This window comes from Anomaloglossus baeobatrachus, chromosome 7 (genome assembly GCF_048569485.1).
Source record: "Anomaloglossus baeobatrachus isolate aAnoBae1 chromosome 7, aAnoBae1.hap1, whole genome shotgun sequence".
In the NCBI taxonomy this organism is placed as follows: domain Eukaryota; kingdom Metazoa; phylum Chordata; class Amphibia; order Anura; family Aromobatidae; genus Anomaloglossus; species Anomaloglossus baeobatrachus.
In genome coordinates, this window is record NC_134359.1 from 288,290,953 (window position 1) to 288,316,069 (window position 25,117).

General features: G+C 50.6%; 1 protein-coding gene across 3 annotated transcripts in view; it reads left to right on the forward strand.

The window, feature by feature from the left end:
* Positions 1 to 25,117, forward strand: part of CACNA1H (calcium voltage-gated channel subunit alpha1 H) — a 300,253-nt gene that overhangs the window by 270,802 nt on the left and 4,334 nt on the right. For all 3 annotated transcript variants that reach the window (XM_075318332.1, XM_075318334.1, XM_075318333.1), the window contains 2 exons: positions 13,745 to 13,823; positions 22,763 to 22,884. In XM_075318332.1, the coding sequence (XP_075174447.1) occupies positions 13,745 to 13,823; positions 22,763 to 22,884 (201 nt within the window). The remainder of the gene's footprint in view (positions 1 to 13,744; positions 13,824 to 22,762; positions 22,885 to 25,117) is intronic.

The window sequence follows — 25,117 nt, forward strand, 5'->3', positions numbered from 1 at the left end:
AAAAGACCGACATCACATGAAAAAAGCACAAAACGTACAGGGAGCAAACAGAGATGCGTCCGTGTCACTTGGACGTGCGCACAGACCCATTGACTTTCATTGGGTCCGTGCTGCGTGTTGCGTGCAGAAAACGGACATGCTGGCGTGAGACACGGACCAAAAAACGCATCACAGAGACGGACTCACGGACATAACCAAAAACGCAATTGTAACCGCTGAGATATAGTAACATTGGTGCACGTTTGGCCGTGTCTCCAGTATACACGGAAACGGACCAAACACGCACGTGTTTCACGGATGTGTGTTTCAGGCCTTATAGTGTACCTCCACATAGTATAGGGTTTGCAGAAAGAATAATACTGCCATATAGTATACCACCATATAGTATAGGGTTTGGAGACACTATAATACTGCCATATAGTGTACCGCCATATAGTATAGGGTTTGAATACACTATAGTGCTGCCATATAGTATAGGGTTTGAATACACTATAGTACTGCCATATAGTATACCACCATATAGTATAGGGTTTGAATACACTATAATACTGCCATATAGTGTACCGCCATATAGTATAGGGTTTGAATACACTATAGTGCTGCCATATAGTATAGGGTTTGAATACACTATAGTACTGCCATATAGTATACCACCATATAGTATAGGGTTTGAATACACTATAATACTGCCATATAGTGTACCACCATATAGTATAGGGTTTGAATACACTATAATACTGCCATATAGTATACTACCATATAGTATAGGGTTTGAATACACTATAATACTGCCATATAGTATACCACCATATAGTATAGGGTTTGAATACACTATAATACTGCCATATAGTATACCACCATATAGTATAGGGTTTGAATACACTATAATACTGCCATATAGTGTACCACCATATAGTATAGGGTTTGAATACACTATAATACTGCCATATAGTATACCACCATATAGTATAGGGTTTGAATACACTATAATACTGCCATATAGTATACTACCATATAGTATAGGGTTTGAATACACTATAATACTGCCATATAGTATACCACCATATAGTATAGGGTTTGAATACACTATAATACTGCCATATAGTATACCACCATATAGTATAGGGTTTGAATACACTATAATACTGCCATATAGTATACCACCATATAGTATAGGGTTTGAATACACTATAATACTGCCATATAGTATACCACCATATAGTATAGGGTTTGAATACACTATAATACTGCCATATAGTATACCACCATATAGTATAGGGTTTGAATACACTATAATACTGCCATATAGTGTACCACCATATAGTATAGGTATAAAAATGCAGATCATACTGTCTTATAGTGTACCTCTATATGGTATACTGTATGCAGATGCAAACAATAACGCCATATAGTATAGGGTATGAAAATGCAGATCATGCCATCTTATAGTGTACCTTCACAGTATAGGCTATGAACAAACAAATAATACTGCCGTATAGTGTACTGCCATATTGTATACGGTATGAAAATGTAGATCATGCCGTCTGATAGTGTACCTCCACATTATAGGATATGCAGAGACAAATAATACTCCATATAGTGTACCGCCATATAGTATAGGGTATGAAAATGCAGATCATGCCATCTTATAGTGTACCTTCACAGTATAGGCTATGAAGAATCAAATAATACTGGAGTATAGTGTACGGCCATATAGCATAGGGTATGAAAATGCAGATTATACCGTCTTATAGTGTACCTTCATATGATATGCTGTATGCAGATGCAAACAATACCGCCATATAGTACATCACTATGTAGTATAGGGTGTTTTTTGAAGGAATATTGCCCTCAGATTTCCCTGCCCTATTTATGTAAACATGAATAATACCGTCATATAGTATCCACAGAAGAATGCAGCACAGCGCACCAGACAGGGCACAGATTCAGCATCCATAATGGCCGTCATACTACATTGCTCATGTATGTCAGAGGTGTGGAGAGGATTTCCCAGTGTGTACCGTCACATCTGCCATTCAGGAGCCTGAGAAAGCGGTGAGAGGAGCTGACGTCTCGGCCAGCAGCGCTCTCACGTAGTGTCACTGAGTCACGAGCAGCCGGAGAACAGGCCGGGCGCTCCCGCCACTGTACAGCGTCCTGAGAAATCCTTCCTGACAGCGCTCCCTGGGTATTATGTGCGCGGATGACGGAAATGTCACCGTGTGCGCCGAAATAACGGCGGTGAGGAAAATCCGAAGAGAGAAGTGCAAAATTAGGAACCACAACCCGCCTCCGGCACTGCGCTCCCACCGAGGGACAGTATGTCTGCAGTCCTCAGTGTGGCGGAGTGTGCCACCGCACCAGTACCTGCCAACACGCAGAGGGAAGACAAGTGACCAGCGGGGAGAGCGGGCGACAGCGCCGGGGGTGAGCGAACCACCCGGGCAACACGGGCATATACATCATAACTACAATGTGCCAGGAGTCTACCACCCGCCATATAGTGCCACCGCCGCTATCAGGGAAGGACAACAAGTGCCAGAATCAGGTCACCAAGTATCAGTGTCATTATCCTGTACCTCCAGTGTCAGTGTCATTATCCTGTACCCCCAGTGTCAGTGTCATTATCCTGTACCCCCAGTGTCATTATCCTGTACCCCCAGTGTCAGTGTCATTATCCTGTACCCCCAGTGTCATTATCCTGTACCCCCAGTGTCATTATCCTGTACCCCCAGTGTCAGTGTCATTATCCTGTACCCCCAGTGTCAGTGTCATTATCCTGTACCCCCAGTGTCAGTGTCATTATCCTGTACCCCCAGTGTCAGTGTCATTATCCTGTACCCCCAGTGTCATTATCCTGTAGCCCCAGTGTCAGCGTCATTATCCTGTACCCCCAGTGTCATTATCCTGTACCCCCAGTGTCAGTGTCATTATCCTGTACCCCCAGTGTCATTATCCTGTACCCCGAGTGTCAGTGTCATTATCCTGTAGCCCCAGTGTCAGTGTCATTATCCTGTACCCCCAGTGTCATTATCCTGTACCCCCAGTGTCATTATCCTGTACCCCCAGTGTCAGTGTCATTATCCTGTACCCCCAGTGTCATTATCCTGTACCCCCAGTGTCAGTGTCATTATCCTGTACCCCCAGTGTCATTATCCTGTACCCCCAGTGTCAGTGTCATTATCCTGTACCCCCAGTGTCAGTTTTCTTGTCTGTCATACCCCAAAATCCTACATGTAAACACCTCTCCCAGTGAAGTCTATGTGGCTTGTAACCTTGTGGTCATCCTTGGAGTTCCATGACTCGCGGAGTTGTGTTTTTCTCCAGGTGACGTCGATAGTCCTGCACTGATACGTTCAGGTCCCCAATTCTCAGGTTGACACTTCTTAGATGGAGCTCATTAACATGCACAGACGAGGACGTCTACACGGCTGTCATCTCTCTTCAGAGTCCTTGAGCCGACCTGCTGGTTCGCACTATACAACTAAATTAGCTGTGGTAATAGGACATCTCTTGGTGGACTCCCTCAATGAATATCAAGTGACTCGAGACGGACGAGCGTTTGCTTCCTCGGCAATCATCTTATTAAGCCCGGCGCTGGTGGAGGGATAGATGACAGCTGTCCTTCACCCACCGGAGCTGAACTCTTCGCTTCATCACAAAGGTTTAAACTTCAACGTTATTGACAGAACGTTGACTTCGCAGAAGCAAACTCCATCATCCCCCCCGAGACCTCCCTGACCTTTGTTGTCATTACGTCCATCACCAAAGTATAACCCACAGTCCGACAAAAAAGTTTCCAGATATTAATATCAGAGAGGATTGATCTCTCGGCTGTTGATGGAAACTTTTTGTAGGGTTGGTGACCTTCAAAAAGATTGGGGGGGGTAACTTTTTGATCTGTAGACCAATGGCTTTCAACACTTGGATCTTAATAGCAGGAAGAATAAAGGTTGGGAGGACAAACAAGCCACTTGATCAAGGCCATGGAACTACTTGGGTACATGGTTGGTATCCACGTTGACTATGACTTAGAAAGCCCAGCTTTGGCTATGAGGAAGATGGCCCAATGGTAGACAGACTGTTGTATTCTAACTTTACAAGGTTTTAACCAAGGTACAATGCTGTCATTGATCACATGGTTCAATTCAATTAGTGGGTTTCCATTGGGGAACTTAAGGGTTACTCAACAACAGCTCTCCAAGGTCTTGGTTCACCAGTAGAGGTTTCATTCGGTGGAGTTTTCTTGTCTTTTTCGTGATTTTGCAAGACTACACCAAGACCAATCAGAGACTTTCCAGTGGTGATGGACCAGTGAGCTTCTGAAAAGTGACCAAGCAATCACGAGCCAATGGGATCTACCTACAGATGAGTCCACCAACTCCAAATTCTCAGGATGATATGGTATGATAATTTACCAATGGTGATGATCAAGGGCATGTCACAATAGGAAAAGATTCACCAATGGGTGATTTTGAAAAGGATGACAAGTAGCGATTGCCCATGATGACCTTCAAGGGCATCTTACGAGGTTGATCATTTAGTGATTTCGCAATGGAGACTCCCAAGGGCATTTCTTAATGCTGACCAAGAAGTGAATACTCAAAAGGTGATCTTCACAACAGCGACAAGAATTGATAGCTCAGGGTGGCCTTCAAGGGCTTCTTTCAAGGGTTGACCAAGTAGTGATGGCAATATTCAAGGGTATTTCACAAGGATTACCAATCTCTGTTTGGTGACCACTGACCAGAAGTGACCAAGTGGTAATTTACCAACTGGGATCTTCAAGAACATTTCCCAAAAGTGACTAAGTGATTCCCCATCGGTGATCTCAAAGGTCATTTTATGAGGACTATCACTTAATGCTTTACCGATGAAGATAGCCAACGGCATTTCATAATCCTTACCGAGAATTGATAACAAAAGATGATCTTTACAAGGGTGACAAGTGTTGATTGCCTAGTGGTGATCTCCAAAGGCTTCTTTACAAGGAAGACCAAGTAATGATTTACAAGGGATTTCATAAGGGTGACCAAGCAGCAATGTACCATTCACTACTTGGTGACCACATAGTGATCTTCAAGGGCGTTTCACAAATGTGAACAGGTAGAGTTTCACCAGTGATGACTTACTGATGGTGATCTCCAAGCTTCAACAAAAAGAGATTTACTAAATGGAGATTGCGAAGGACATATCATAATAGTGTCACAACTGTGCTGTATCCGCAGGTTACATCTTGTATTGGAGAGGATTTACTTTCATGTGATACTGAAAGGGTTTCCCTTCTGGCTGAGATTACTCATAGCCTTAATCACAGCGGCAGCATTTTGTCATCACGCCCTTCCGCTATATATACCCACTCCTGTCTTTACTCCATGCCAATGATAGGATCTCTATACTGACTGCTTTGAAGGAGTCTGGCTCTGTAGAAGCTGAGGGGTTGTTTCAGTTGCAGCTGTGAAGTTTCCTGCTGAATAAACCAAGGAGTGCTTTCATTGTTTTTCTCCACCCATATTTCTTACTTTCTTTGTGTTGTTTTATTGTCATAGTGGGACTAGTGTGCTGCTGGCCTACATCGTAGTCAGGGTAAGTTCAGGGTCAGCGAGGGCCTAGGCACGTGACGGCGCACAGGGGAAGGACCTGTTTAGGGACATTAGGGTGTGCAGGGATCAGCCACAAGTGACTGTGAGCTGGTGATCCCTCTACCAATTGGCAGGGCCTTCCTTTACATCTACCTTGGGTTTCCCTCTGTGTTTTCCAAGGTTGATCAACCAATGCCTGGCTTCCAATCGGTTGGGTTTTTATGCTATTTTATACAGATGATTGTCACAAACCACCGGGGGGGTCACTCAGAAATCCCCCGCGCTGGCTACCAGTACGTCACAATCGGGGGGTAACAAGTGGGGGTCACCCCTACTTTATACCTCCCGACCGACAGACAGAGCACGTGACGCGCTCTCTAGCGCCCCTCTTATAGTCAGGCCAATTATGGAATTGCCCGACAATAAGCAAGGAGGCCGCTATACTACTTATGCCGATTATTGAAGGGCCCCCGGCGAGAGAAGGGTATATATTCCCCCGACCTCCGCGGGCGGAATATATAAAATCTCCCCGAATCTCACTGGCCTCCCCACAATAATCCTTGGCACAACTCGCTGCCACCAACCGCTTCACGGTAACTATTAGCCGAACACACAGACGTGGGATTCAAGATCGAGATAACAGAACAGCCCAAGATTAATTATATAATTTAATCGCCTAAAGCACACTAGAAACTACAATATATACAATAGGGAATCTACAGAATATACATATGTCAGAGTACAGTTACAATCAAGCATGGGTTACAAACAGGCATACAATTACATCAGTTACCTTGTGTGTCTGGCCACAGGGGGGCGCTGTAGACCAGGTTTCCAGGAACTCCCTCTCCAGGTCTTTCCCAACCAGGCCCCCGAGCAGAAGAACACTGGAAAATGGCCGAAGTAGGGTTATCAACCTGGGCAATCCAGGTCCCCTCCTACCTTAGTGACCTCACAGGGAGCACTGCTCCACCCCTGGCTGGAGTTATGGACAAAATCCACAACATGGAATATGGCCATAACTTGGCCTGGGAGCGTCGTAGGCGGACGCCAATGCTCTCATTGTGACAGTTATGAATTTAGCTACAGAACGAGGGGACTCATGACCTGTCTGCCAGTTCCCCATTGGCTGATATCACGCCTGGGGCATTTCCCAATGTCCTGCTCCCATAAAAAAGGGGGTGCCGGCATCGTCCACATGCGGAGACACCATTTTTATGGTTGCCATATTTATCGGAAATATGGCTTGCGAGATATGAACCATTTTTTACTGGAGTCGTTCTGTCTGGCTATTTCCATAGCCTTGCTAACTAGCTAGCAGCCCCCACTACAGGGTGACGGCAGGGAGTCATCCTGTGTCCATTGTCCCTAAGCCACCTCATTTCCATATCACAGGACATGGCCATGGATTTGTTGCTAAACCAGTTGTGTGAAGGGAAAGGGGGGGGGGGGGTGACACCAGGAGAGGGCTTCCTGACATGACTTGAATATCATGATTTATCGTCATATCTCCGGATTTACCTCACACCTCCCCCCTTTTGAGGGTGCTAGGGGGCAGCACACTCCGGTGTTCCCCCGTGCGCCCGTCCGCGACCTCTCCTTGTCGGGACAGCCCGTCTGCGTTACCGTGGTCACGGCCCCTTTTGTGGCGAATGGTGAAGTTGTATTGCTGGAGCGCAAGGCTCCATTGCAACAATCGCCCATTCGTCCCAGAGACGGTGTGCAACCAGCTGAGGGGATTGTGGTCCGTCTCCACGATGAAGTGGCGCCCGTATAGATAGGGTTGCAGACGCTGCAGGGCCCACACTATGGCCAGGCACTCCTTCTCCATCGTGGAATAGGCAACTTCCCTTGGTAACAGCTTCCTGCTCAGGTACAAGACTGGGTGCTCTTGGCTCGCAGAGTCCACCTGGCTGAGCACCGCACCGAGGCCGAAGTCACTGGCGTCGGTCTGTACTACAAACGGCCGCGTGAAGTCGGCTGCCTGTAGCACGGGCGGGCTGGACAGGGCGTCCTTAAGGGCCCGGAAGGCTGTCTCGCAGTCCATTGTCCAATCGACTGCAGAGGGCAGCTTCTTCTTGGTGAGGTCCGTCAAGGGCTTTGCCAGGCTACTATAGCATGGGACAAACCTCCTATAGTACCCAGCGGTCCCCAAGAAGGACATCACCTGCTTCTTGGTCCTGGGGGTGGGCCAGGATGCGATGGCTTCCACTTTCTCAGGCTCGGGCTTCAGTGTTCTCCCACCTACCCGGTGACCGAGGTACTGGACCTCGCTCATGGCCAGCTGACACTTTCCCGGCTTGATGGTCAAACCTGCCCGGTGGATCCGCCTGAGCACCTGTGCTAGATGCTCTAGGTGGTCCTCCCAGGTGGGACTGAAGACGGCAATGTCATCCAGGTACGCGGCCGCGTACCCTTCAAGTCCCTTGAGCAGGGTGTTGACCATCCGCTGGAAAGTGGCAGGGGCATTCCTCATCCCGAATGGCATCACCGTGGACTCGTATAGTCCAAATGGGGTAATAAAGGCAGAGCGTTCCCTGGCCTTGCGAGTCAGGGGGATCTGCCAATATCCCCGGCTCAGATCCATGATGGTCAGGTACTGAGCCCCGGCCAACTGATCGAGCAGGTCATCGATGCGTGGCATTGGGTACGCATCGGCGACCGTGACCGCATTGAGCCCCCTGTAGTCCACGCAGAACCGCGTGGTTCGGTCCTTCTTAGGGACGAGGACTACAGGCGAGGCCCAAGCGCTGTTGGATGCCTGGATCACCCCCAGCTTCAGCATCTCGTCAATCTCCTGGCGCATGTGTTGCTGCACCTCCAGGGAGACCCGATATGCTGAACGCCGGATCGGGGGATGATCCCCAGTGTCCACGTGATGGACAGCCAAGTCAGTCCTTCCGGGCTGGTTGGTAAACAACCCCCGGAAGGGGTGTAGGGTGGCCCACAGCTGGGACCGTTGGTCCTCCAAGAGCTGGTGGCCAACCTCCACATCCTCAATGGATCCGCCTGCCCTAACCTGGGCTAGCATATCCAAGAGGGTTTCCGCTTCTCCCTCCTCGGGCAGGTTGCACACAGGGAGTGCACATGCCTCCCGCTCATGATGTGCCTTCATCATGTTCACATGGAAGGGCTTCCGCCTTCCACGGGCAGGGTCCAGGGTGACCAGGTACGTCACAGGGTTGAGCTGCTGGTACACGAGGTATGGGCCTTCCCAGGCTGCCTGAAGCTTGTCCTGTGGTACGGGGACCAGTACCCACACCTCTTGACCCACTTGGTAGGTCCTCTCACAAGCGTTCTGGTCGTACCAACGCTTCTGATCGGCCTGGGCTTGAGCCATATTGTCGTGTACCAGTTGCGTCAAGGCCTGCATTTTGTCCCGGAAGCGCATGACATACTCGATAACCGACACTCCAGGGGCGGCCAAATCCCCTTCCCAAGCCTCTTTCACCAGAGCCAGGGGGCCCCGCACACGTCGCCCGTACAGGAGCTCAAACGGTGAGAATCCTGTTGAGGCCTGTGGAACCTCCCGGTAAGCAAATAACAGGTGTGGGAGATACCGCTCCCAGTCACGCCCGTGGGAGTCGACCAACATCTTAAGCATCTGCTTTAAGGTGCCATTGAACCGCTCGCACAGGCCATTAGTCTGTGGATGGTACGGGCTGGCCACCAGATGTCGCACCTGGACTTGCTTACAGAGGGCCTCCATCAGCTGGGACATGAATTGGGTCCCCCGGTCAGTGAGCATTTCCTGGGGAAAACCCACTCGGGAGAAAATCTCCAGCAATGCGGTGGCCACCTTGTCAGCCCGAATGGACGACAAGGCCACTGCTTCTGGGTACCGGGTGGCATAGTCCACTACCGTCAGTATGAAGCGTTTCCCGGAGCTGCTGGGGATGGCCAGCGGGCCGACCAGATCCACAGCCACCCTCCTGAAAGGCTCATCGATGATTGGCAGAGATACCAGTGGGGCTTTGGGGCGTGGCCCCGCCTTTCCCACTCTCTGACAGGTTTCACACGAACGGCAGTAGGCAGCCACATCGGCCCCCATTTTTGGCCAGTAGAAATGCTGGTTTAACCTGGCCTTGGTCTTAGCGATCCCTAGGTGTCCGGCCATCGGAATCTCATGTGCGATCCGCAACAACTCCGTCCGGAACGGATAGGGTACCACCAACTGTCGGTCCCTGGGCCACGCCTCCGGTGAACCCTGCTGGACCGTGGCCCGGTACAGCCGTCCTTGGTCCCAGACCACTCGCTCCGGGTCCGAGTCCGAGGGAGGCTGTGCCGCCTGCTCCTTTAGAGCTTTCAGGCTGTCGTCAGCTTCTAACGCTGCCTGAAACTCCTGACTAGATGTGGCCAGAATCGACGAGACTGTCACATCTTCAGTCAGTACCCCGGGACCTGTGTCCTGGCCTCCACCTGACTCAGCTGCCACTTGGTCAGAAGGGGAAGAGCTATCGGACCTCCGGGAGGCCCCTTGGCTTCCCGCACTCCCACTGCGGGTGACAGCGGCCACAGCCGCTGCGACCGTGGGTCGTGCCTGCTCCTCCTCCGTTCCTGACCAAGTCGCCGGTTCAGGCAGACCTACCTGGCTTCCTGACACCCCGGTTGTGGGGGAACCATGCACCGAGATCTTACCTGGGAGCACTTCCGCTCCTGGACTGGCCCCAATCTCACCTGCCTGTTCCCCTCCTGCAGCAACAGAACCCCGCTGTGAAATCTCTGGGGACCCCACATTTGCTGTGGTAGCCCCCACCCCACACACTGGTCCTCCCCCTGCAGCACCCTGCTCTCTGCTTATCCCTGCAGAGGGCAGCAGATCCCAGCTCACTGGCTGGTTACTTGTAGAGGCATTGTCACACCTTTCTCTGACCCCCTCCCCTGTCACCGCTGCAGCTGTGTGTGTGTCTATGGTGTCTGTGCAAGCAGAAATATCAGAGTTCACTCCCTCCTCCCTTACATCATTCATAGATAACACATTAACATTGTTAGGAGTCATGTCAGTACGGGCTGACGGTTCAGCCCTTGGTTGGGGCCCAAACTGGGAGGTTATCTGCCCCAAATCTGTCCCAAGTAGCACGTTTGCAGGGATCCGATCAGTTACCCCCACCTCCCTCACCCCTCGCCCTGCGCCCCAGTCCACAAAAATGTCAGCAACAGGCAGCGCCGGGTCAATGCCTCCAATCCCGGAGACAGCGAGGGTTTTTCCAGGGATCAAGTCTTGGGGGGACACCATCTCAGGCCGCACCAGAGTCACCTCCGAGGCGCTGTCTCGCAGTCCTATGGTCACAGACCGGCCGACGGTGACAGGTTGGAAGCTGTCCAGGGACCTACCACCACCCCCACCCACACAATACACCTTGGGCGGCCCTTGGGACGGGGACGGAGCCGGGGCCTTGGGACGCTGAGGGCACATGGCCTTGAAGTGTCCAGGTAGGTTGCACTGGTGGCACCGTCTTGGTTCCGCCACGGGCCTGGAGAGGGGAGTTGAGGGGGACCCCCCCTGCAGTCTAGGGGCAGGTGGGGCAGTCGCAGAATTCATCTTACCCCCTCTCCAGGTGCTGCTGGTGGCCGCTCTCCTGGCCTCAGGGGCCCGGTTGTTGGTGTAGTCATCGGCAAGGGCAGCTGTAGCCGTGGACCCCTTTGGCTTCTGGTCTCGGATGAACTGGCGGAGATCCTCAGGGCAGTTCCACAAGAGTTGCTCCGTGATGAACAAGTCCAGGATCTCCGGTCCGGTGGAAAGCTGCAGGCCTTGGGTCCAGTGGTCGGCAGCTCGGGCAAGTGCCCGCCGGTGGTCAGCCCAGGAGTCCTTTGGTCCCTTCTGCAGGGTCCGGAACTTCTTGCGGTAGGACTCCGGAGTGAGGTTGTACTGTTGGATCAGGGCCCGCTTGATGGTGTCGTAGCCCTGATCTGCCTCAGCAGGCAAGTCCCCAAGGATATCCAGGGCCTTACCCCTTAAACGGGGGGTCAGGTATTTGGCCCACTGGTCCTTGTTCAGATGGTGCTGCAAGCAAGTCCGCTCAAAAGCAGTCAAGAAAGAGTCCAAGTCTCCATCCTTCTCCAGCACTGGGAAGTCCTCAACACGGACCTTTGGAAGTTTGGTGTCTTGAAGGTCACGTGTGGCTGATGAGGGCCGGAGCTGAGCTAGCTGCAGCTGGTAGTCACGCTCTGCCTGGCGCTCTTCACGCGCTGCCTGCCGCTCCGCAGCCTCAGCCTCACACGCTGCCCTGCGCTCTGCCAGGAGTGCCTGGTAGCCCTCCCGGTCTCCAGCCTGGAGTAGGGCCATAGCCATTTGAAGAAGGCTATCCGAGCCTCCCAGGCTCGGTGGAATGGCACGTGGTGCTCTGCGGCCCGCTGCGGAGCCTGGTGATTCACTGTCCATTGCAGAGCGGAGGGCTGGCTTCTGGCTCGTTGAGGAACCTTGGGCGAGCTCCTCCTCATCTTGTCCAGCAGTGCAAGGTTGTGCGATGGCCTCTGCAGAGCTGTTCTCTGGCGTCGGGCTCCTGGAGGACTCGTGGACAACCTCCTCATCGTCTCTGGCCTGAGTATCGGCCATTCCTTTGGCTTTGCTCCTGGTGCTATCAGCCATTGTTGCAGACTTTGGTCACTGACACAGAACTGACACCTGATGCCTCCACACACCTTACAGTATCTGCACTCTGACACTCTAGTGTTGAGCTGGTCTGAAGACCCCAGCAGCCACAGCTGCTGCAGGCAGTCTTTAGTGTCTGGGAGTATGGGTCTCACACTCACACACACTATTATCTCGATCCCACCGCTATGCCACCAATATGTCACAAACCACCGGGGGGGTCACTCAGAAATCCCCCGCGCTGGCTACCAGTACGTCACAATCGGGGGGTAACAAGTGGGGGTCACCCCTACTTTATACCTCCCGACCGACAGACAGAGCACGTGACGCGCTCTCTAGCGCCCCTCTTATAGTCAGGCCAATTATGGAATTGCCCGACAATAAGCAAGGAGGCCGCTATACTACTTATGCCGATTATTGAAGGGCCCCCGGCGAGAGAAGGGTATATATTCCCCCGACCTCCGCGGGCGGAATATATAAAATCTCCCCGAATCTCACTGGCCTCCCCACAATAATCCTTGGCACAACTCGCTGCCACCAACCGCTTCACGGTAACTATTAGCCGAACACACAGACGTGGGATTCAAGATCGAGATAACAGAACAGCCCAAGATTAATTATATAATTTAATCGCCTAAAGCACACTAGAAACTACAATATATACAATAGGGAATCTACAGAATATACATATGTCAGAGTACAGTTACAATCAAGCATGGGTTACAAACAGGCATACAATTACATCAGTTACCTTGTGTGTCTGGCCACAGGGGGGCGCTGTAGACCAGGTTTCCAGGAACTCCCTCTCCAGGTCTTTCCCAACCAGGCCCCCGAGCAGAAGAACACTGGAAAATGGCCGAAGTAGGGTTATCAACCTGGGCAAATCCAGGTCCCCTCCTACCTTAGTGACCTCACAGGGAGCACTGCTCCACCCCTGGCTGGAGTTATGGACAAAATCCACAACATGGAATATGGCCATAACTTGGCCTGGGAGCGTCGTAGGCGGACGCCAATGCTCTCATTGTGACAGTTATGAATTTAGCTACAGAACGAGGGGACTCATGACCTGTCTGCCAGTTCCCCATTGGCTGATATCACGCCTGGGGCATTTCCCAATGTCCTGCTCCCATAAAAAAGGGGGTGCCGGCATCGTCCACATGCGGAGACACCATTTTTATGGTTGCCATATTTATCGGAAATATGGCTTGCGAGATATGAACCATTTTTTACTGGAGTCGTTCTGTCTGGCTATTTCCATAGCCTTGCTAACTAGCTAGCAGCCCCCACTACAGGGTGACGGCAGGGAGTCATCCTGTGTCCATTGTCCCTAAGCCACCTCATTTCCATATCACAGGACATGGCCATGGATTTGTTGCTAAACCAGTTGTGTGAAGGGAAGGGGGGGGGGGGGGTGACACCAGGAGAGGGCTTCCTGACATGACTTGAATATCATGATTTATCGTCATATCTCCGGATTTACCTCACAATGATCTTCTACACTATGGAGGTATTATAGGCGTTTTTAGGTGTAGGTATCTATTTTAACATTGCCTTGTGCTTTCCTCGGCAGGTAGGAAACCTCGGACTCCTTTTCATGCTCCTGTTTTTCATCTACGCCGCCCTTGGAGTGGAGCTTTTCGGAAAGCTTGGTGAGTAAGCCAAAGCGCTCCAAAATCGAATACTTCTGGTGATACTAGAAAAAAATGTTTTTGTTAAAAATAGATTGAGCTGGCGCGTTTTCAGCCCTATCAGGAAACTTTCTGTGATCCTTCGAAGATTAGAAGCCACATCTGCTCCTTATCAGTGGCTTTCTAGTGAGTTTAGACATCTGAGATCATTCACAGCTGTCGACTGTTTCCGTGAGGTTCATGTAATGGATTTATCAATAAAAGTCACCATAAACGCACATTTCCTAATTACAGATGACAGTATGAGGCGGAGGTCACCGGCCTCCTTTGGTTGTTTTACCCAAAAAAAGCTTAAAAAAAGTTTCAAAATTCTATTTATTGTCGGCAAGTATATGGAATAGTGAGCAGGTGACAAACTCAAACATTATACAAAGTGGACCACGCGTTTTAGTGTTGTATTGATTAAATTATTAGACTACATTGACTAGAATGTACACAATGTAGACCACACGTTTCAGTATTTACTGACTTATTTATTCAACCATAATGGGCCTATGGAGAATGAACTTGGATCTATACAACGTAGACCACGCGTTTCAGTATTTACTGACTTATTTATTCAGCCATAATGGGCCTAAGGAGAATGAACTTGGATCTATACAACGTAGACCACGCGTTTCAGTATTTACTGACTTATTTATTCAGCCATAATGGGCCTAAGGAGAATGAACTTGGATCTATACAACGTAGACCACGCGTTTCAGTATTTACTGACTTATTTATTCAGCCATAATGGGCCTAAGGAGAATGAACTTGGATCTATACAACGTAGACCACGCGTTTCAGTATTTACTGACTTATTTATTCAGCCATAATGGGCCTAAGGAGAATGAACTTGGATCTATACAATGTAGACCACGCGTTTCAGTGTTGTATTCATTACTTTATCAAGTAAAAGCTATAGCGCTGGCGTCCCTGCACCCTTGCTCTTCTCCCCGCAGGGACACGCACTTACTGCCATGGCCAGCTCCCTACATGCTACCCGGCGTCTCCGTGGTGCTCCACATGGGTCCCTCCTGCTTCCCCTTCCCGGGGCCTGTGCACGCGGCACAGGTCCTCTGGGAGTGCTACTAGGGCATGAACACACACCGCTGCCCTTCTCTTAAAAGGCTAGTGCGTCACTCCCAAGAAGTGCCTCTCAGCCTATCGCTCAGAGGCACTGGGTATTTAAGGCACTCTCCGACTTGGGGAGGTGCCTGATCAACACCCTTGTTTAGTTAGTTAGTGGTTTGTACCCTAGCCAGCTAGTTGTCAGGTCTCCTTGTTTGTCCTGTCCTGCTTGTACCTGGTCCCAGCCCGTCATGCATTGTTGGCACCTGATTCCAGTCCGTCCTGCCATGCTAGTGCCTGGTTCATGTCCGTCCTGTCCTGTTGATGCCTGCTACATGTCCATCCTGCCCTGTTGGTTCTAGTGACTCTGCCTGTCCGTCCTGGCTGTGCCATCTGCCTCAGCTACTATGGTAGTCACTGTCTACAGTAGAGAATCAACCTGTCTGCACCTGTGTCTGTCCCTGCCCTTGGGGTCAGCTGCTACAATCCTGGTCACTGTGAGTAACACCTCATCAGCCACATCAGGTCTAGGAGGAGGAACGTGAATCTTAGGCTGCTTTCACACTTGCGTTCAGCGCAATCCGCCGCTATGGAGAATAGCGCAGTCGGTTAACGCACTGCGCTATTCTCCACAGACTTATATTGACGACACACCGTAACGCAAGTGTCTGCGTTACCTCCGCTGGACGACGCTGAGTCGTTATTTTGACACAGCATCGGGCGGAGGGAACGCTGCATGTAGCGTTTTTTGGGTCGTTAAAATAACGCACCTTGACGGATTGCGTTAGAATCCACCAAGGTGTCTAAAGATCGTCTATGGTGGCGGATTCCGCCGCAATGCACTAAGAAGCGGAATCCGCTGACGGATTCCGTCACGTTCTACTGAGCATGCTCAGCATGTCCAGCAGAACGATCTAAATCGTTTAAAATCACTCCTGGTCTCTCTCTCTCTGTCGGTCGGTCTATCGGTCGGTCTCTCCCCCCTCTCTCATACTCACCGATCACCGGCGCAGCGCTGCACTGCTGTCACACTGCTCTGGCGGCTTCTCCTACTTTTGAAAATGCCGGCCGCTCATTATTCCATCTCGTATTCCCTGCTTCCCCCGCCCACTGGCGCCTACGATTGGTTGCAGTCAGGCCCGCCCCCACGCTGAGTGACAGCTGTCTCACTGCAACCAATCACAGCCACCGGTGGGCGGGTCTATATCATAAAGTACAATAAATAAATAATTTTAGAAAAACGGCGTGCGGTCCCCCCCAATTTTGATAACAACCAAGCTAAAGCCATACAGCTGAAGGATGGTATTCTCAGGATGGAGAGCCCCACGTTATGGGGAGCCCCCCAGCCTAACAATATCAGCCAGCAGCCGCCCGGAATTGCCGCATCCAGTAGATGCGACAGTCCCGGGACTCTACCCGGCTCATCCTGAATTGCCCTGGTGCGGTGGCAATCAGGGTAATAAGGAGTTAACGGCAGCCCATAGCTGCCACTAAGTCCTAGGTTGATCATGACAGGCGTCTATGAGACACCCCCCACGATTAACCTGTAAGTGAAAGTAAATAAACACATACACCCGAAAAAATCCTTTATTTGGAATAAAAGACAAAAAAAACCACCTTCTTTCACCACTTTATTATACCCCAAACACCCCTCCAGGTCCGGCGTAATCCACACGAGGTCCCGTGATGCATCCAGCTCTGCTACATGAAGCTGACAGGAGCGGCAGTAGAAGACGAGCGCTCTCTATCAGCTCCACGCAGCAACTGAAGTGAGATGCACAATCAGCTGTGCCCTCATTCAGGTGACCCGCAGACACAGCTCTCAGGTGGAGGACTGCCGCTGTGGACCCGGGTCACCTGAGTGACGTCACAGCTGATCGCGCGGCTCACTGCGGTCACTCAGGGGATTTGCGGTCACCTTCCTCTCTCTCTCTCTCCTCCCGAAGGCAAATCTCCTTTCCCGGTGAAACATTAAAAAAAAAAAAAAAAATGCAAAACGTTCTTTCACAGGAATCCGTTACTTTATTAGCACACTATTTGCAAAGCATCCGTCACATGCGTCACACAACGCAAGTGTGAAAGCAGCCTTAAAGAGCTCTATAAACTGTAGACAACGCGTTTTAGTGTACAGATTCTTTTATCAGGTTATATCTGGTGTGGAAGGATGAAACGGAATCCATACAATGTAGACAACGCGTTTCAGTGTTGTAATAATTACAGGGAAGTACCAAGCGAATGGCGAAAAGGGAAAAGAAACCCTGTGTCTAGGGAAAGGTTAGATGGTGACCCCTGACGGAACCTGCCGCTAGCCCCGGGGGTCCCTCACCACCCTAGATAGGTTGTGCACCTATGCGCCGAGCCGGATACCTGACCCCTAGTGCTGGGCCCTAAATAGGGAACGGATGAGATGAGCTTTTCACCAGCCCCACTAAACACTATAGAAGACACAAGGAGGACACATGGGGGGAAAATGCATGAACTACTTATCCACAGATGACTCATGCAAAAGTTCAGCAACGATACTACAAAATCAGAGCAAGCCACCTGCTTGCAACCAGAGCTTGTATGAACTGAAAATATCACCAGCACCAGTCCAGGGAAATGGGACGATTTAAACACAAAGGGAATACTGATAATCAGCAGCTGGATGGAAGGAGATCTCTGCTGGGTCCTAAAGGGGAAGAGATGAAAACCCAGCAGGAGCTAACAGCAGGAACAATAGAAAGTCAGGGAGCATTCTGTGCAGCTATACACTGGGACCTTCTATTGCCAGAAACCACAGGACTGTCTGTCACCCTGACATAACCGGTCTGAAAGGATAATATTGGACCCACAGGATACATATTGGGGTTGTATTGGCTACAACATTTATCATAAGGATGATGAAGGCATTTTCACAATGTACTAAACGCGTTTCAGTATTTAGTACTGATTACTTTGGGGTCAGGTCGCTGCCAAAAAGCTTCTTCTCCATCTGCACCTGTCATCTATATATATAATTGCCTTATTCTGTCTGTCTGTCTGTCTGTCTGTCTATCTGTCTGTCTGTCATGCTCCGAAATTGTGTCCTTACGGTGACACAAAGCTGATTGGCCGCTGGGCTCGCCATGGCCCCGCCCCCCCCCACGGATTGGCCTCTCGCCCCGGCTCTCTGCAGGCCCCGCCCCCCTCACGCAATGCACGCTCACTCTCCCCCAACTGACACGGAGCCCCGATTCCCAGGTGAGTACACACACATCAGATCACACTCACTCTCACACACACCTCACACATCACAACATGCTGGGATATCGCTTGCTTCTACACCGGCTCCGTCAGGATCCCAGCAGCGCCAGACATAACCTTGCGATGCTGGGATCTTCACGGAGGCCGTGAAAGCTGGTAACCATTATACACATCGGGTAACTAAGGTCCCTTAGTTACCCGATGTGTATCATAGTTACCAGTGTACACCGGCTCACACTCACTCTCACACACACCTCACACACACATCACATCGCATCCACACATCAAGGTCCTGCAGCTGCGGAAAATACAGACACATAACAGCACACACACACACACACACACACACAAATCAGATCACACTCACTCACACACACATCACATCGCATCCACATACTCACAACATCCTGGGATATCGCTTGCTTCTCGGCGGCGATACTGTGCTGTTGTGATCTTCCAGGACCTGCCGGAGGATCACATGGCCAGAAGCATGTGATATCCCCGGATGTTGTGAGTATAAGCGCGTATGTGCGATATCGTCAGTGTCTGTGTGTGTGAGTGTATGCGATCGGGTGTGTGTGAGTGGATGCGATCGGGTGTGTGTGAGTGGATGCGATCGGGTGTGTGTGAGTGGATGCGATCGGGTGTGTGAGTGTCGGCAGAGGAGCACGGCGTGCTGGAGGAGGCTGGGAGCAGAGAGGCTGATCATGGGGAAGGCTGGGAGGAGAGAGGCTGATGCTGGGGGAGGCTGGGAGGGGGAGGCTGGGACGAGGGAGGCTGATGCTGGTGGAGGCTGATGCTTGGGGAGGCTGATGCTGGGGGAGACTGGGAGGGGAAGGCTGATGCTGAGGGAGGCTGGGAGGAAGGAGGCTGGGAGGAGAGAGGCTGAGCCTGGGGAAGGCTGGGAACGGGAGGCTGATGCTGAGGGAGGCTGAAAGAGAGAGGCTGATGCTGGGGGAGGCTGGAAGGACAGAGGCTGATGCTGGTGGAGGCTGATGCTTGGGGAGGCTGATGCTGGGGGAGACTGGGAGCGGAAGGCTGATGCTGAGGGAGGCTGGGAGAGGGAGGCTGGGAGGAAGGAGGCTGGGAGGAGAGAGGCTGATCCTGGGGAAGGCTGGGAAGGGGAGGCTGATGCTGGGGGAGGCTGGAAGGAGAGAGGCTGGAAGGAGAGAGGCTGATGCTGGTGGAGGCTGATGCATGGGGAGGCTGATGCTGGGGGAGACTGGGAGCAGAAGGCTGATGCTGAGGGAGGCTGGGAGGAAGGAGGCTGGGAGGAAGGAGGCTGGGAGGAGAGAGGCTGATCCTGGGGAAGGCTGGGAAGGGGAGGCTGATGCTGAGGGAAGCTGGAAGGAGAGAGGCTGATGCTGGGGGAGGCTGGAAGGAGAGAGGTTGAGGCTGGGAGGAGAGAGGCTGATGCTGGGGAAGGCTGATGCTGAGGGAGGCTGGGAGGGGAAAGCTGATGCTGGGGAAGGCTGGGAGGACGGAGGCTGGGAGGAGAGAGGCTGATCCTGGGGAAGGCTGGGAGAGGGAGGCTGATGCTGGAGGAGGCTGGAAGGAGAGAGGCTGATGCTGGCGGAGGCTGATGCTGGGGAGGCTGGGAGAGGGAGGCTGATGCTGAGGGAGGCTGGGAGGAGGGAGGCTGGGAGAGGTAGGCTGAGAGAAGAGAGGCTGATGCACACACACACACACACACACACACACACACGCGCGCGCACTGCACAACACACCACACACACACACACACACACACTGGGAACCACAAACAACTGCCCTACACAGACACCCACACACACAGACAACGCTGCACACACACAACACCCAACACACAAACATCGCGGCACACACAAATATACGCACATACCGCACAACACACACATTGCACAAAACATACCTCCCCCCAAAACACACCACACACACACAAACCGCGCAACACACACACAACGCTACAGACACACAGCGCTCCACAAACAACGCAACACACGCAACACACATACAACACCGCTCTCACCCCCCGCCACACCCAGACAACACCCAGAACATGTACAGCCCCTACACAAACACTTGGTAACTACACACAACAACATCTCTCTCTCTCTCTATATATATATATATATATATATATATATATATAACAAAAATCATACATGAACTACACAATACGTAAATTCTAGAATACCCGATGCGTAGAATCGGGCCACCTTCTAGTTAAGTGATAATTGGGTAAATATTTAAGACTTAGACAGAATGTAAAACGCGTTAACGACAGAACCCAAACACGACCAAACGGTTCCATTACACCGGTCTCCCCTGCTCGGTGCTCCCATTACTGAGTGACAGGTTTCGGGCTTCTCCCTCCGCGGACTCCTCTCCTGCACATTTATAGTCCTGGCAAATAAATAGCTCATTACCGAGCTGGCAGGAGCCGCGTCTGACGTCCATAATGAGACGCTAATGGAGCCCTGGATCATTGAGGAGCCGCACGGTACTGTGCAGATTGCAGTGATTAGGATCTGCAGGATGTGGGAAGGACGATGTGCGGCCCCCGGTGTGAGGCCCCCGATGTGCGGCCCCCGGTGTGAGGCCCCCGATGTGCGGCCCCCGGTGTGAGGCCCCCGATGTGCGGCCCCCAATGTGCGGCCCCCGGTGTGCGGCCCCCCGATGTGCGGCCCCCGATGTGCGGCCCCCGGTGTGCGGCCCCCCGGTGTGAGGCCCCCGATGTGCGGCCCCCGGTGTGAGGCCCCCGATGTGCGGCCCCCAATGTGCGGCCCCCGGTGTGCGGCCCCCCGATGTGCGGCCCCCGATGTGCGGCCCCCGGTGTGCGGCCCCCCGGTGTGCGCTCCTGCTCCCGGCCCCGTCCGGTGACTGCAGAGGACGGCAGCGCCGGCGATTATATTACACCGCAGATTTATGTGACCGATACATAAACCATCTGTTCTCTATACGAGCCACTGCGGAGAAAAGATGGAGAGGAAGAAGCTAGAGCTGCAGAGCTGAACTCCTCCACCACTGTCCTACCTACAATACAGGCCAAAAGGGGAGCCAGCTTAGATACACTGGCACTGTAGACACATGACCAGCTTAGATACACTGGCACTGTAGCACACATAAGCTTAGATACACTGGCACTGTAGACACATGACCTGCTTAGATACACTGGCACTGTAGACACATGACCAGCTTAGATACACTGGCACTGTAGCACACATAAGCTTAGATACACTGGCACTGTAGACACATGACCTGCTTAGATACACTGGCACTGTAGACACATGACCAGCTTAGCTACACTGGCACTGTAGCACACATAAGGTTAGATACACTGACACTGTAGACACATGATAAGCTTAGATACACTGGCACTGTAGACACATTACAAGCTTAGATACACTGGCACTGTAGACCCATGACCAGCTTAGATACACTGGCACTGTAGACACATGATAAGCTTAGATACACTGCCACTGTAGACACATGACCAACTTAGATACACTGTCACTGTAGACACATAATCAGCTTAGATACACTGCCACTGTAGCACATATAAGGTTAGATACACTGGCACTGTAGACACATGATAAGCTTAGCTACACTGGCACTGTAGACACATTACAAGCTTAGATACACTGGCACTATAGACCCATGACCAGCTTAGATACACTGGCACTGTAGACACATGACCAACTTAGATACACTGGCGCTGTAGCACATATAAGGTTAAATACACTGGCACTGTAGACACATGATCAGCTTAGATACACTGGCACTGTAGACACGTGACCTGCTTAGATACACTGGCACTGTAGCACACATAAGGTTAGATACACTAGAACTGTAGACACATGACCAGCTTGGATACACTGGCACTGTAGACACATGACAAGCTTAGATACACTGGCACTGTAGACACATGATAAGCTTAGCTACACTAGTACTGTAGACACATGATGAGCTTAGATACACTGGTACTATAGACACATGAAGAGCTTAGATACACTGGTACTATAGACACATAAGCTTAGATACACTGGAACTGTAGCACACATGATAAGCTTAGCTACACTGGCACCGTAGCATCCATGATCAGTTTATATATACAGTATCACACATGATAACCTTGCATACCTTAAAACGGTATAACATGTGATAGGCTTAGATACACTAATACTGTATAACACATGTTAGGCTTAGATACACCAAAACTGTATCACAAATCATAAGATTAGAATGGATAATCCAAGACAACTGTATCATATATGATTGGTGTAGATACACTGAGATTGTATCTAAAAATGACAGGCTTAGATATTCTGGCTGAGCAGACTGTATCACATGTGAAAGGCTAAAAACTAGATACCAGGCGACAAACTCCTACAGCAGCTCAGAAGACCGTATCACATCAGTTAGGCTGAGATACACCGGTTCGGGTGCACAGTATCCATCGAGACTATTCTATTATAACGCCACAATTGCATATAGTGTTCTCAGCTGGAATAGTGTACATTACGGCGTATACTGTATAACTTTGCTGCCTCCTGTGGTCGATGGCGGTACTGCATCACTATTAGTGGTCGCACTGTCAGTATCTGCAGATGGTCGGTAAATAATGAATGTCTCTTTCTCTCCAGTGTGTAATGAAGAAAACCCGTGCGAGGGTCTCAGCAGACACGCCACATTTCAGAACTTTGGCATGGCTTTCCTGACGCTCTTCAGAGTCTCCACCGGAGACAACTGGAACGGTATCATGAAGGTAAATAGCGGGCTTGTAGTACCTCCTGTCCCCAGCAGAGGCCCCTGGTCGATCAGCAGTGGAAACCCGGCACTGTTTAGTTTCTCTGCAGCGCCTCTGCAGGTGAAATGAAGCATTACACGCCATCCATTCATATCAATAGGTTGTTTGTGCAGGACAGGACAGGTCGGGTCCTCCAGAGAGAGAGACGCTCTTTGTAAACAATCAGCTTCCTTGTCCAAAGGTGAAGACCCTGAATTCATTATGCTACTAAACTACAGGGGATGAGAACATACTGACATAATATGTACCTAGACACTTCCACGGACAAGGTCCATGAAGACCTAGGTTTCCGGGAAGGGGTCGGCGGCCTTATCTGTGAGGTCACTGGGCGTCCTAGGATCAGGTAGACTATCTTGTCTATGACGTCACTTGGGTTCAGTGGTCAGGATAGGCTACGTTGTCTATGATGTCACTAGGCTTCCCGAGACAAAGTAGGATGCTTGTCTATGATGGCGCTAGGTTTTCACATAAGGGGCAGGTTGCTTGAGATTGCTGGAATAGGATAGGCTATCTTTTCTCTGCGGTCACTAGGTTTTTAGGGAAGGGCTGTACTGCCCTGTTTGTAATGTCACTAGGTCTTCAGGAAAGCAGTAGGCTACCTTCTCTGTGATGTCAATGGGTTTTGGGGAAGGGTAGGCTACCATTTCTATGATGTCACAGGGTATCCTGAGTAGAGTAGGCTACCATTTCTATGATTTCACAGGGTATCCTGAGATGGGTAGGCTACCATTTCTATGATGTCACAGGGTCTCGTACGGTAGGCTACCGTTTCTATGATGTCACAGGGTCTCCTCGTACGGTAGGCAATCTTTTCTGTGATCTTGCTAGTTTTCCTAAGAAGGAGTAGGCTACCTTGTCTATTATGTAACCAGGTTTTCAGAAGGGTAGGCTACATTTTCTATGATATTAATGGGTTTACTGGAAATGATAGGCTACCTTTTCTCTGATATCATTAGGTTTTTAGGTAAGGGCTAGACTACCCTGTAATGTCGGTAGGTTTTGGGGAAGGGTAGGCTACCTCTTCTATAAGGTCACTGACTTTCCTTTGATGGTAAGCTATCTTTTCTGTGATCTTGCTGGTTTTCCTGAGAAGGATTAGGCTACCTTGTATATTGTGTAACTCAGTTTTGGGGAAGGGTAGGCTGACGTTTCTATGATGTAAATGGGTTTCCTAGAAAGGATAGGCTACCTATTCTCCGATACCATTGGGTTTTAAGGGAAAGGATAGACTGCCCCATTTGTTATGTCATTAGGTTTTCAGGACAATGACTGGAACTGTGGCAGCTGACACCCAGAGCAGGTGATGGACTGAGGGATAGATGGGATTGACTGAGGCAGGCTGCACAGGTGGGTATGGACAGGTATGGTGGGCACAGCAGGGAAAGGTAGGTATGGAAAAGCAGACTCAGGTCCTGTTATCCCTGTGTCTATACCCCTATACCTGAGTCTGCTTTTCCATACCTACCTGTCCCTGCTGTGCCAACACATTATTTCCAGGAAATACTCTCAGCCTATGGCCTATGGCTGAGAGGAACTATGTATTTAAAGCACCCTCCCATTAGTGGAGGTGCCTGCGCAACATCTTGTGTTAGTCATTGTCCTGTCTGTCTAGCTAGTTGTCAGGTCCTGTTATCCCTGTGTCCATACCCCTATACCTGACAACTAGCTAGACAGACAGGACAATGACTAACACAAGATGTTGCGCAGGCACCTCCACTAATGGGAGGGTGCCTTAAATACATAGTGCCTCTCAGCCATAGGCCATAGGCTGAGAGTATTTCCTGGAGATAATGTGTTGGCCCTTTAAGTGGAGTAGGCTACCTTGTCCATTGTGTAACTGGGATTTGGGGAAAGGGTAGGCTACATTTTCTATAATGTTACTGGGTTCCAGGAAAAGGGTAGAGAGTTCCTTAATTGTGATATCGCAAGATTTCCAGGGTACAGGTTGGATACCGTGCCAGTGATGTCCAAAGGTTTTCAGGGACCTTAATCTGATATTTGAAGGCTTCTTAGTTTGCGGTAGTTCACCTCATCTGAGGTTGGGTTGTCTTGTTTTTAATGCCAGTGGGGTCTCATGGGAGGGGGAGATAGTCTTGATAGTGATATCACAAGTTAGAGGCCTGATACCAAAGGTTTCAGAAGTGAGAATTTTGTTATTGTGACACCATTGTTTTCCATTGACGAGATGGTC